Source organism: Bos indicus x Bos taurus, chromosome 2, assembly GCF_003369695.1.
Source record: "Bos indicus x Bos taurus breed Angus x Brahman F1 hybrid chromosome 2, Bos_hybrid_MaternalHap_v2.0, whole genome shotgun sequence".
Classification (NCBI taxonomy): domain Eukaryota; kingdom Metazoa; phylum Chordata; class Mammalia; order Artiodactyla; family Bovidae; genus Bos; species Bos indicus x Bos taurus.
The window spans coordinates 9,419,223-9,433,939 of record NC_040077.1 but is presented as its reverse complement, the minus strand read 5'-3'; the positions used below and the strand labels follow the sequence as shown (position 1 = coordinate 9,433,939).

General features: G+C 37.0%; 1 protein-coding gene across 1 annotated transcript in view; it reads left to right on the top strand.

Annotated features, from left to right (window-relative positions):
- The window catches only part of FAM171B (family with sequence similarity 171 member B), an 80,189-nt gene extending 66,023 nt beyond the window's left edge, over window positions 1-14,166 (top strand). Inside the window, exons 5-8 of the mRNA XM_027555846.1 lie at window positions 261-431; window positions 4,476-4,592; window positions 9,225-9,348; window positions 9,591-14,166. Coding sequence (XP_027411647.1) covers window positions 261-431; window positions 4,476-4,592; window positions 9,225-9,348; window positions 9,591-10,938 — 1,760 coding nt within the window. The 3' untranslated portion in view covers window positions 10,939-14,166. The remainder of the gene's footprint in view (window positions 1-260; window positions 432-4,475; window positions 4,593-9,224; window positions 9,349-9,590) is intronic.
- Window positions 14,167-14,717: the final 551 nt, after the last annotated feature.

Below are 14,717 nucleotides of genomic sequence, written 5' to 3'. Positions count from 1 at the left end.
AATCAGAGGAGTCTGAGAGAATTAGATCATTAGGCTCATAACATGATGTCTCAGTGTTACATAAGTATAGCATTTACTTACGATATATTTTATAGTTTAAAAATCTTCGAATAGAATCTAGTATCTATTTGGTATTACACTGGATAGCTCTGGTTGAAATAGAGGAACTAGATATTTTAGGCCAATATTAGTTTATTGTTAATATTTGTTGTTAACAGTTTGTGCTTTACATATTTTAATGAACTGTCTTCTGTTTTTAGGTTTTGAAAGCATTGAATTAACTCCTCTTGCTGCAATATGTGTGAAAATATATTCTGGAGGAAAAGAATTAAAGGTGGATGGCTCTATTCAAATTTCTCTTCCTCTTCTACATACAAATGATGTAAGTGCAGGCGATCACGTACCTGCCTGGACATTTGATATGAACACAGGTATGTGAACTATGGGAAAAAGTTCTGAATATTTGGAATTTTTTGAATATTTGCAGGTTTACCTTAAAAATAGGTTTCTATTGTTATTAAAAATTTTCAGCTTTATTAAGGTACAATTGACAAATTTCTATTTTACATAGAATATTAAATTTTAATATTCCTTATTATTTAAACATTAATATTTATATATGAATGTTTTATCTTTAGTAGAGCACTAAATCAGTAATATTATAATTTTAAGCACTTTATCAGTGACCAAAAGTGGCCCCACTTTGATTAGTATAATAAAATTGTAGGGAAAATGATATCACTATTATTTTAAAATAGCATTATTTACTCACATTCCCATGTTTTATATTTTGAGGTTCTTATGGGTTTTTGCTATGATAGTGCTAATGCTTAGTTGCTCAGTTGTGTCCAATTCTTTGTGACCCCACGTTCTGTAACATGCCAGGCTCCTCTGTCCATGGGGATTCTCCTGGCAAGAATATTGGAGTAGGTTTCCATGCCCTCCACCAGGGGATGGTCCCCACACCAGGGATCATACCCAGGTCTCCCTTATTGCAGGTGGATTTTTAACCATCTGAGCCACCAGCGAAGCCCAAGAATACTGAGCCTGCCCCTTCTCCAGGGTATCTTCCCGACCCATGAAGCAAACTGGGGTCTCCTGCATTGCAGGTGGATTCATAGGCAGTATAAACTTATATCTAAAAGCCTGGATAAAGCAATTAATAAATGTATGCAAATTTCATGAAAATAAATAACATTGTATTCTGTGTGTATGTGTGTGTGTGTGTGTGTGTGTGTGTGTGTGTGTATAAAGGTAGAAAGTGATTATTTTCCAAAAAAACACTTCGGTACCAATTTTGTTTCCTGAGATTAGCCTCCTAAATAGCAACTGGATGCATTTTTCTCTTCTGCTTCTCTTGGTTTTGTTTTTCCATGTAAATAAAGTGGAGTCCTGATCAAAAAACAAAAAAAGATGATCAGTCCCCCACAACTGAAAAGCCCCGGGGTAGAGCTGTGTTGGATTAAGTCACGATGCACAGACTAGACTGATTTGTAGGGCTTGATTTCTTTCTCATCTGTTTCCTCTGTTAATAACCTTTCTGAAATAGGATTTTCCTTTGGAGTAGCAGGAAGGCCGTAGGCGCTCTCACTTTATACTACCCAGGTTAAAGTCCAGAAGGTAGAGAAATTCTTTTCCTATAGCTAGTACACAAGCCCTTGGAGTCCGTGCATTTCTAGAAGGAGGTTTGCATGCCTATTCTCAGAACAAATGTCTGTGGCCTGCAAATAGATTTCATAGATTTATTTAGGCTTAAGTCATGTGTTGGAGCTGGGACTGGAGCCCTAAACTAATCATGTGGACTAAGAAGAGGGAGCAGTGTATTCTCAAAGAGATTTGGAATTGAGGTTTCATTGTAACTGAAAAGGTACGTAGTGAGGCACAAACATGTTCACTACAGAAGATAAAAACAGATATGTTATTTTTAAAAGACTGGAAATTATGTAAGTAACAAAGGTAGTTGTAAGCGACAAACTCTTCTTTCAACTCTATTCTGCACTCAGAAGTTTCACTTCTGGTCACCAAATGTGAGGGTATTTTTCTTGTACCCTCCAACATGAGCTAAGTGTCCTAAAATTTCCTTCAGTGGTCCGTCTAGTCAAAGCTATGGTTTTTCCAGTAGTCATGTATGGATGTAAAGAAAGCTGAGTGCCAAAGAATTGATGCTTTTGAACTGTGGTGTTGAAGAAGTCTCTTGAACTGCAAGGAGATCCAACCAGTCCATCCTAAAGGAAATCAGTCCTGAATATTCATTGGAAGGACTGATGCTGAAGCTGAAACTCCAATACTTTGGCCACCTGATGTGAAGAACTGACTCATTTGAAAAGACCCTGATGCTGGGCAAGATTGAAGGTGGGAAGAGAAGGGGACGACAGAGGATGAGATGGTTGGATGGCATAACTGACTCAATGGACATGAGTTTGAGTAAACTCCGGGAGTTGGTGATGGACAGGGAGGCCTGGCGTACTGCAGTCCATGGGGTTGCAAAGAGTCGGACACAGCTGAGCAACTGAAGTAAACTTACTGAGATCCTATCTACCTGGAGTTAGTGTCAGATCCCGCAGGTTAAAGGCAAGCTCACAACCTGCAACTCAAGAGGCCAACTGCAAGTCCAGCTTATCAGCCATGCTCCTGCTGCGATTGGCTATAAGTTGGAAGCTTCAGTGACCCTCTCCTCAAGTTTGGTAACTTGCTAGAATAGCTCACAGGAAGACAGGTTACTAACTAGGTCATCGGTCTTCTGTAGAAGGATACAGTTTGGTAATAGCCAGATGAAAGAGATGCACAGGGCAAGGGGTTTGGAGCCACAGTGCTCTCTCCTCTGGGCGCATCACCTTCCTAGCGCCTCCACGTGTTCACCAGCTCTGCTCTCTGAACCCTGCAGTTCAGGGGCTTTTGTGGAGGCCACAGTATGTAGGCATGCTTGATTAAATCTTTGAACACTGACAATTGAATTCAAGGTCCAGCCCCTCTCCCTTCTCTAGAGGGTTGTGTGGGGGTGGGGATGAAAGGTACATGCAGTTGGTTCCCCTGGCAACCAGCCCCCATCCACTGGGACTTTCCAAAATTCACCTCATTAACATAAACTCAGACATGGTTGAAATTAGCTTGTTGTCAACAAGAAAAGACACTGTTTCCACCTTTATGGATCTTATCACATAGGGAATTACAAAGTTTTAGGCGCTCTGTGCCAGGACTGGGGATTCAAGACCGTATATATAAATTTCCTATTATAAGTCGCAGTGTCACAGTGGTATGGTACTGTAAAACACTGGATTAAAAGCTGTAAGACCTGGATTCTGTCCATTTACCAGCAACATGATGTTGAACAAGTCACTGACTTATTCTGGCCTCAATCCCCTGACTTGTTGAATGAGAGAATTGTTTCAAGGCACTTTAAAGAAGAATATCTGCTTTGAGTTCTGCTTTCTGATTGTTTCTCCTGAAAAAAGCCTGTGTTTCTCATGTACCTTCCAGTGGCAGAATTTTTGAATTGATTCATCACATGTACTGCTTAAGTTTAACGTGACTATTCAAAAAGCAGGTTGACTCACTCCCATAATTTCATCTATATACATCATTACAATGAATCAGTAAACCAAATACATAGACCAAACTTATAAACAAGCTTTGTAATGCTGGACTTCATAAAAGATACTGGTTTTACTGAATTCTTTTTTCTGTGGTTGATATTTAAATGAATCAGAATAGCACTTTTTAAAAGACGTTTAGTTCTAAAAGAACCATGCCAGCAGTACTAGAACAAAACACCATTTAATAAAAATATTAATAAGGTCATAAAACACATACTATAAGCATTTAATGAGAACCCCAGAGCAGGTAACAACCATCTGTTGATAAATTTGGATTTAATTACATTCTTACTAAGACATATCTCAACATACACAATTTAGACATTATTTGGAGAGTATGATTTCCCTAAGTTGCTGCTAAGTCACTTCAGTCGTGTCCGACTCTGTGCAACCCCACAGACGGCAGCCCACCAGGCTCCTCTGTCCCTGGGATTCTCCAGGCAAGAACACTGGAGTGGGTTGCCATTTCCTTCTCCAATGCGTGAAAGTGAAGTCGCTCAGTCATGCCCGACTCTTAGCGACCCCATGGACTGCAGCCCACCAGGCTCCTCTGCCCATGGGATTTTCCAGGCAAAAGTACTGGAGTGGGGTGCCATTGCCTTCTCCAACTCTTAAATAAATACCCTTTTTATATTTATATAAAATTTATATTGATTTTATATATTATATAAAGTTTATTTATATTGATTGTATATTCTTTGGTCATAAATTATTCTATTTAATATATTATGATATATATTATCCCATGAAAATATATTGTCACAGTTTTCATCTTTGAAAATATCCTACAAAGTATTCTGTACATGACTATCAGCAAACTCCTATTAGCATTCAAGATAAATAAGGTAACTGATTAGTACTTTTTTTTGCCTTCCTTTTTAGGTGCGTGGGTAAATCATGGCCAGGGAATGGTCAAGGAATATAACAGTCATTTAATTTGGACATATGATGCACCACATTTGGGCTACTGGATAGCAGCTCCACTTCCAGGAACTAGAGGTATGGTAAAAATGAAACAAAATATAAACTTAAAAAAATCCAATAGTCATGCTGAAACTGATATTAGTTTCCCATTTTATTGTAAGCATTGCTACTTACTGTATTACACTGGAAAAAGCTCCTAGTCTCTTGATCTCAGCTTTATTTTACTATAGTAAAATTAGAAAATATCTATATTTTACTATATTTACTATAGTAAAATATAGAAAATATCTATATTTTCCAGATATATAGGGAAAGATTAAGTTCCATGAACTCTAGGGTCCTTTACAGCTGTAATACCTGATGAATCTGAAGTACAAAGTTTATTCAAATGAAGAATTTTCTTAGTTTGCTTTTTATGAATGAATTCTACCCAGATCAGTTAAGAGCTTTTGATTGCAAACAACAGGAGCAGAGTTTGGATAATTAGAAATATGTAGTAGGATATCAGGAGTTTGCAGGATCCTAGGGAAGGCTGAAAAAGCAGACTGTAAAAGGCAGGAATCCTAGAGGACCCAGTTAGCAGACCTGCTCCACTGTCTTTGGAAGATTGCTGCTTCAAGATAGCGGAACCTAACCCTTTGCAGTCTTTTCCTCACACTGTTCCTGATCTTTCTAGGGATGAAGAATTTGCAGACTTAGATCATGAGCATTTTCCTTGGTGGGGGTGTGGTGGGGACGAGGGACTGTTGAATAATAGTGTCCCCAGTGTTCATAGGATAAGACAGGTGATGGCCCAAATGAAGATTGGCCTGACATGTGAACAGAAGGTGGGCAAAAACCAAGAGCTGTGTGCTAGAAATGGTCTTATTCATATTCTAGGAGAAATAAGTGTTTCATTTTTCCTGGATTTAACTGGTATCAAATTAACATGGTATCAGTCTATCTATATACTTTGTACTTAGAAAACCTACATCTTGAGTTGTGTAAAAGTCTCAAAATTCTCAAACATTGCATATCTCATCCATTAAGTCATCTTAAAAAAAGAAATACTCTAACCAGCTGTCATGTAGCCTGGCTGCACCGTGGGCCGGCAACCACTCATTAGGTCTCCTGGGTGTTCACTGGTATGAGTTGAGTTGCTTCTTGGTTTTCCCTGCTGCACACTCTGCTAAGTCAACTCTCCAGCTGTCAGCATCTTGTTGCTCCTGTCTTTGATCTCATTCTCCTTTAACCTGTGGACATGTATATTTATAAAAACAAGACAGAGCAAAACTTTCAGTGTCCTTTTTGTAAAGTTTAGGGAAAGTGTAAAAGCTGAATGCATATGTCCCTCCTTCATCTTTAATTGGGTCAGAAGTAATTCTTTTGGTTTAGCTAGTGTCTTGGCTTCCAGCTGAAAGGCAGCTGCAACCTGGCTATTTCATACTGTTCAGGAATAGTCCTTGTACATGCCCTGATCCAGGTTACGGATAACATTTTACATCCATTTCTCAGTAGCAGTGTATCAGCTAACTTTGTTATGGCTGCCTATTTGAAAGCTTTGAGTTTTTTGAAACTTTTTATGTAGTTTATTTTTATTTTACATTTGACAACCGTCCATTTTTAAACCATGCAAGGTAACAAGACTTTATTTCAAAAATGAAGCTAAAATAGAGTATTTGAGTAGAAGAAATATGAGCTATTAACCATTATAATCATGAGGAATGTTCTGTTTTTATTTCAATGTAGTGCTTATGAGTTTATATTTATCCAGAAAACAGAGGGTGATTGCTTTTGTTGTTTATGGTGCAAAATATCATGCAGTCTTGCCAGCTGTCTGATCTTATTGTATTCTAAATTTGCAACTATAAAATATTGATGAAAAAGAACAATTAATATTTAATACTTCAACTCAACTAAATCCAAGTTATTTCATTTCTGATAAAAATAACCACAGGAGCACTTGAGTTTTACAGAGAAATGTGGTTTCCACTAAAAATATACCATTTATGCAAGATGACTGAATTATAAGAGCTGAAGTAATTTTCTAAAATAGAAGTTTTATTTTGGCTTTTATGTTGGGAACAATTTTGTGTGAATCAGAGTACTAACAGAAATGTAGGATTATTAAGATAATTTCTAGTTATGCTTTTGAAAGGTCCATATGAAAAATATGGGTAACATTAATTTGATTGTAGTTCTGGCTCTGACAGTAATTAACAGGGTGAACTTGAAATAGGTACTTACCCATCTGAGTATTAGTTTTCCTTTTTCTAAATTGCAGGAGTTGGATATGAGGATCACTCATGTCCCTAAACAGTTTAGGATGCAAATATTACTGTAAAATCAAACTGGTTTTGTGATGGGCTGGTTAGTGTCTGGTGTGCTGAAGCTATAATTTGGTTAATAATATTACTAAATATGTTTTTAAAATAAATCTTAAACCAATTTCTAGAAAAAATATTAAGTGCAAAAAATTAAAATCAATTAGTTTTTCACATATTATTATAGGTAAGTAGGTAGCTGAGTATAGAATTAAACAAGTACCATTAATTTTCAAATATCAGAATGAAAATTTATGTAATTTTCTAACTTTCTGACCTCTCTTGGGCACGTGCATACACACTAACACACACACACATGCAGTTGTATGCTTTTCTGCTGTTGTCATACACGTAAGATCTGGGACAGATGTAACAATGTCAGCCTCTTAATTCCAAAGGTGAGTTCTGTTGGAATTCTGTGGAGTGAAAATTGCTTACATTACTCAATTGTGAAAACGTATATTCAGATATTCTTTGGAGAAGAACTTGAATTTCACCCAGTTATAGTCTAACTACTCTGTTGCAGCTCTGGATCGTAAATAGTAATCTACAGATAGAGTTGTTACTCTTATCTTTTTTCTTTGAAGAAATTTCATATTGTGCGATGCTGTGCTTGCTTGCCTACTCAATATGATAAACATTTTATTTTCAGTTACCAGTTAAAAGAGTATTCAGTACTAGAGTGCCCGTTCTTCTATAACCTTGACATTTCATTTAACAACAGTGGTATTATATAGCCAACACTTGCTGAGTGCTTATCATGTGCTAAACACTGTTCTCAATATTTTATTTAATCATTGTAACAGGTATGACAGCTGTGCACTGAGACATAAGTGAATGAAGCTTGCCCAACACCACACAGAAAGGGTGAAGCCAGGATTCCAGTTCAGGCACTCTGGCTTCGAAGTCTGAATGCATAAACAAAACACTGCTTCTCCAAATCCTTTAATGTCACTACACTTTGGTCAACTTAGATGATGTAAAAGTTAAAGGATCTAAGTCTTTATGTGTCCTTAGTCTTTCCAGTGTCCTTGGTGAAGTTGAAAGCCTCATGCTGGACTTTTTCTTATGGTTGAGATGAGCGGAAAATCAGGTGTCTCATCACCCCCAACACACATTAGAATCCAGTTGATACTGATCAGTAGACTTGTATACATTTCTGAGCAAAATTAAGTCCTAGTGATGTTGAAACATTACCTCAAGGTAAGTTACGTCTACTTTCATGCAGGATATTCAGAACCTCCACTGATCATCCCCATGCTTAGTCTGCTTTTACTGCAGTTAAGCTAATTCCAGGGGCTTCCTTGGTGGCTCCATGGTAAACAATCTGCCTGGCAATGGAGGAGATGCAGGTTTGATCCTGGGGTTAGGAAGATCCTCTGGAGAAGGAAATGGCAACTCGCTCAAGTATTCTTGCCTGGAATATCCCATGGACAGAGGAGCCTGGTGGGCTACAGTCCATGGGGTTGCAAAAGAGTCAGACATGACTTAGCAACTGTACAAACACAACAAAGTAATTACCACAACATTGTATATATGTGTTCTCATAAAGAAGAATAATGGGTCACCGTCTTCTGCTGGGCTTAGCTTATGGGGATCATGGCGCCATGTTATTCTAGAGTCCTGTCAAGGAGTTACAACTTGATTCTTCAGGCCCCCTAATTTTTGCATTCTCATTGGTCTTTTCATCCCTGTTTACTTTAGCAAATTCTTTTTAAAGAATTTTAAAGGATTCTTTTTATCTTTAAATTTTCTTTTTAAATTGAATACAGCTAATATCAACGCTCACTATATTCTATCTCAAAACCTCTTTGCACAAAGCTCTCTTTAGAAATATTTTTGTTCCAGCACACATTTTGCTACCACATAATTTCGGTCACTATTTTTACTACCTCCTGCAACAGTTTCCTTACTGCTTGACTTGGAAGCCAGTGTCACATATTTTAAGTTCTGTAACAGCAGGACTTTAGCATCTTGGTATCATTTTCTATAACATTCAGCATCAGTAACAAATAAGCCTGCTCTCTATTTGTTGCTTTCATTTTGTGACTGTTGGGCTTGACTTGGTTCAGTTTTAAGATTTTTTCTCATTCCAGAACCTAGGTTAAAAGAATAGCAAAACTTTAGGATATACTTTTCACTTAGTAGAAGACCTTAGCAGAGGACAGGCAGTTTATACAGTCTCATTTAAGGTGCTCATATCTCACTGGGCACAGCAAGTCAACTGATTAAATCTAACGGGGGTAGGGAAAATATTTTCCATCCACAGAGAAGCCTGCCATGGGAGGGGGACAAATTAATAGACCTGTGTACACATCTTTAATCTGCCTCACCCAGGATAGGACACAGTTGAAAGTCTGACCTAAAGTAATATATTTTCTCTTTGTTATTTTGAACTATTTAGGGTCAGGTATGAATGGAGATTCAAAGGACATAACTGCCTACCACACAGTATTTCTTACAGCCATATTAGGAGGAACAATAGTCATTGTCATTGGATTTTTTGCTGTACTTCTTTGTTATTGCAGGTAAGAACAATAGTAATGTGTGCGAACACAAACTGATATTAGTGTCATGTAAATTCTGTGTGTTACAAAGTTTGTAGAAAGCAGTGGTTTGATATTTAAAATATAGATTAAAATAAAAAAGATACATTCTAACAGTAGCATTATATATATAAAATAAACATGAGATTTTTTTTTTTTAATGAAACCTTCTAGATAAGTTTGAAAAAAAATTTTTTTTTTTTTTGCCTTCTCTTCTACTCTAGGGATAAGTGTGGTACTCCACAGAAAAGAGAAAGAAATACCACTAAACTTGAGGTCCTCAAGAGAGACCAGACAACTTCAACAACTCACATAAATCACATCAGTTCAGTCAAAGTTGCATTAAAAACCGAGGACAAATCACAGTTATTCAATGCCAAAAGCTCCTCGTACAGCCCTCAGAAAAAGGAATCATCCAAGGTGGAAGCAGAAGAAAGAGTTTCCATGGTGAAAACTCGGGACAATTTAAAAATCTACAATGAAGATGTTTCGTTTCTGTCAGTCAATCAAAATAATTACTCCAGAAACCCAGCACAGTCTTTGGAGCCCAATGTGGGGTCCAAACAACTTAAACATGTTAACAACAATATGTCTTCGTCTCTAGGTGATACGCAAGAGGAAAAGAGGTACCTCACAGGTAATGAAGAGGCATATGGGCATCCCCACGTTTCAGAGCAGATCATGCACATCTACAGCCAGCCCATAGCCATCCTTCAGACATCTGACCTCTTCCCCACTCCAGAGCAGTTGCATCCTGCTAAGTCAGCTACTCTGCCAAGAAAGGGACAGTTAGTCTATGGCCAACTGATGGAACCAGTAAATAGAGAGAACTTTACACAGACATTACCAAAAATGCCAATGCATTCTCATGCCCAGCCCCCAGATGCCAGGGAAGAGAACTTCCCACTGGAAGGTCAACAGAGTTTGCCATCCCAAACTTCAGATTGGAGTCGGTATTCAAACAGCCTCCTGGAATCTGTTTCTGTTCCTGGAACACTAAATGAAGCTGTTGTAATGACTCCCTTTTCATCGGAGCTTCAAGGAATTTCAGAACAGACCCTCCTAGAACTGTCCAAAGGAAAGCCCTCCCCCCACCCCAGAGCCTGGTTTGTGTCTCTTGATGGAAAGCCGGTCGCACAGGTGAGGCACTCCTTCATAGACCTGAAAAAGGGCAAGAGAGCCCAGAGCAATGACACGAGTCTGGACTCTGGGGTGGACATGAATGAGCACCACTCCAGTAGAAAACTGGAGAGGGAGAAAACGTTCATCAAAAGCATGCATCAGCCTAAGATCCTTTACTTAGAAGACTTAGACCTGAGCAGTAGTGAGAGTGGAACCACTGTCTGCTCTCCAGAGGACCCAGCTTTAAGGCACATCCTAGATGGAGGGAGTGGAGCCATCATGGAGCACCCTGGGGAAGAGTCCCCAGGAAGAAAAAGCACCGCTGAAGATTTTGAAGCCAATATATCCCCCACTAAAAAAAGGGGCAGACCACCACCACTAGCCAAGAGAGATAGCAAAACTAACATCTGGAAGAAGCGAGAGGAACGCCCACTGATTCCCATAAATTAACACCAAGAGTGGTTGTGTCTCTGTTGTCTCGTGCTGTTTATTCTTGCTTTTTATTGTAAATTGCTGTGTGAACTTCTGAAGAAGCTGAGACTGAGCAATCTCATGGTCCCTGGACATGTCTCAAGCAGAGTAAATAGTAAACTGGTAATTCAGTAGTGAGAAGGCTACCAAGAAATGCTTTTTTCTGGCCTATGCTTTTTATTTATTTTTGGGTGATGAATTTGAAGTATCTGAGGGTTCAAAATGTAAAATAGTACCTGAAATTGTTGCTCAGTCATCAAGTTGAGCCCTGACTCTGAAGAGTAACAGTGAAAAGTGTACTTCTAAAGTTGCTAAAGTTCAAAAGTACTGCTTTTGCTTTAACTACCCCTGTGAAACATTTAGAAATGAAACTGTATTACTCTTGTGAAATGTTACTATTATATTCTCCACTGCATATACTTGAAAATAACTGGATAAATGTTCTGGATTGATGTTATTCTAGAGTTCAAAAGCCAAACCACATTTTCTTTCATTTTAAACAGCATGTATATTGTATCAACCCAAAAGTAAATTCCATACTCACCTAAGATGGGCAAGAAGCTACTTGGTTGTTAGAGAGGGAAATGCCAGCTCTTTGGTTGTTTTTGGATAAAACTTCACAGAATAAAAAGATGTTAGTTTATCTAGAAATCTGAGAAATGAATGTTCTGATACTGAATTTTTACTTAAAAATTTCTTGCCCCCTTCCCCATTACCAAAAGGGGAAGTGAGCTTAGCTGTCAAGAAAATTTTTTACCAGTCTTTAAAAAAATAAGTCATTCCTCCCACTCCCCAATCTTTAAGGCTCACTGATACATATAGACTGAAATTAGTTTTCAGATATTTCTTCTATTCAAAAAAAGTCACTTAAACTGTTAAACTTGATTTTTAAAAATCAATGAATTGAAAGTTTCTTATAAACATCCAAACTTAAAATATGTGGAGCTAAAGGAAATAAACGTTTCAATTTTTTCTGAAATGTCAAGCAGAAAAAACGTGCCATTTCTCTTGAGATTCAAGAATACCTTCAGGATCCCAGGTATACATCCAGATTTTTTTGTTGCTGACATTCTAAAAATGTTTGGGAACAACAGTTTCAATTTCACAGGAAAAGTAAAAGATTTTTATTAAATCACGTAAATGCTTTTAAGTTATATAACATTTTTTTTCCAGATTTGGAAGTAATATATTCTTTCCATCATAGCAGAGAATTAGTGTGAACACATTCAAGAACTGTTTTTAAATTTTAAGTGCTTTCAACTCTGAATTATCATTCATATCCTAAAAATGAAATTTTGTTAATTAAAATCAACTCATCTCATTTTTCTTAAAATTTCCATAAAGGCAAATGTCTGAAGCAGCTTACCCTTTTCCTTGGGGCGGGGCGGGGGCAGAGAATGAAACTAAATTGCTTTATTTCTCATGCACTAGTAATTAAGATGGGAGCAACATAGAGACCCAAGGCACATAAACAAGTTGTAAGAACTAAAATTAACCACATTAGCTTCAGTCTGTAGATAGATAGACAACAAAAGACAACAGCTTTTCCCCCAAGGCAGTAGACTTCAGCCAGGTTTTCCCTGTAACCATTTCTGAAGCATAGAACCTGTCAGATAACATTCCTTTCTGTATTAACCCAAAGAATTTAAAGATCTAGGTAAAAGTTTGCTATATTCTACCCCAATCCATAGAAGAGAGAAATGTTTTGGTTAATTTACTACATTTACTTTTTTGAGGGAGGGGGTGATAAGGTCCAAAATTAGAGGCAGTTTCTTACTGGTTTTACACAGAAAGATGTATTTAAGGTGACATAAATGAAAATGATTTGGAAAAGGTTAAGGAGTTAGTGCTCTGCTGAAGTGCCTTTGATATAGACTTGCTTTATTAGAAGGATATGATAACATCTTTCTTAAATGTGCATTTTCTTTCTGTTAGCCAAATTAAACAGATGTGCAGTTTTTATTATAAATATAGACCTAGTGTTTCACGTTGGAACAATGAATTTTGCATGCCAGTAACATCTCTTTGTGTATTTAATTCTTTTTTCAGTCTAGTTTATATTGATAACATTATGTTGGAATGAAGTTAGAAACTATATAGTAATGTACTGACTTTGACATTTTAAGTGTATATTTTTCCCACCCTTAAAAAATGTTCAATCTCTCATCTTGGTAATGGAATACACACTTTGATATAAGGGTATGCCATTAAGGTATGCCACTTACTCATTCTTGTGTAAAGGAAATGAGAAGATGTATCCCCAAGGGCTTTTCTAGAAATACTTTTGTTGGTTTCAGAATAAAATCTTATTTTTTTATACACTGCACATTCTGTTCTCAATTGGGAAGTATAGGTAATTCATCTTTTTCTAATGATCCAAAATGTGTAACTTCTCATTTGTGAGTAGTTCACAAATTTCCTGTTAAAGAGCTGAAGCCATCTACTTTTTCTTAACCCAAGTGATAATAAACCGGCAATATTCACAACTTTCTTAAAATTTTTAAATTGAAAACCACCACAGTTTTTTGCAAATGAAAACCTTGAGAATTTTAGTCACAAATTGTTAACATTTGTGGATCCTTTGTATATACTTTGGATATAACTTAAAAGCAAAATTATCCCTCAAGGAACTGATGGATTCATTTACTAAAGCACAGCTATATGTATTTTTGAATACATATGATATTGAATTTGTAAAATCCATTTGTATGACATTTATGCAATTGTATAGGGATTACGCCCTTTTATAATACACAGTATACCACGAAGGTCACAAATATTGAGGAATAAAAGCACTTCTTTGCTTTGGCAATCATTTTCAGATCACTTTCTGTATGTTTGAATCCTCTGGTATCAATACATAGTATAAAGTTTTGGGGATCTTTGGGTCAAATGATGTCCCTCAAAACTTCCAGGAAGGTGAAGCTCAAAGTTACGTATTCATTTATAGGGAATGAGTTACTCATTTCTCCGTGTACTAGAGTTGTAAAGAATTTAACTATGTTAATTTCCGTCTCAGAACTAGAATTGACATTTTGCCCTCCGTTTCCAGGTGTTTCTATCTTTTGTATTCTCTCCTCAGAGGAATCTCACATTTCAGTGTATTTATGCCATCACTACTATATTTACTGCTGGAAATTGTTAAAAATCTGATGATTTGTAAAAATGTTAAACGGTTCATTAAAGATAATAAAATCTAAAAATGTATCTGATGCACTGTTTTATTTTGGGTAAACTATGAAACATTCCTTCCTAAATTGTTATTTAATCTGGTAGATGAATATTCAATTATTTTCTTGATTACACTCCCTATAGTAAAATAAATATTTGAATACCCTATGTTTATATAATGAACTTGATTTCTCTTTGTATTTCATGTTCTCCAAAGTTCACATTTGACTATTAAAGCTGAATATAGACAAATCATTTTCCCATTCAATGAGAAGACTTTACAAGATAATGAAAATGAAAGTGTTAGTCTCTCAGTCATGTCCAACTCTGTAATCCCATGAACTGCAGTCTGCCAGACTCCTCTTTCCATGGGATTCTCCAGGCAAGAATACCGGAGTGGGTAGCCATTCCTTTCTCCAGGGGATCTTCCTGACCCACAGATTGAACCCCAGTCTCCTGTACTGCAGGCAGATTCTTTACCATTTGAGCCTCCAGGGAAGTCCAGAAAATATGACAGCTATTTTCGGAGTTGTAGTTTTTATATTCTAAGTAAAAACAATAGAGTACACCCTCCCATATCCCCTGTA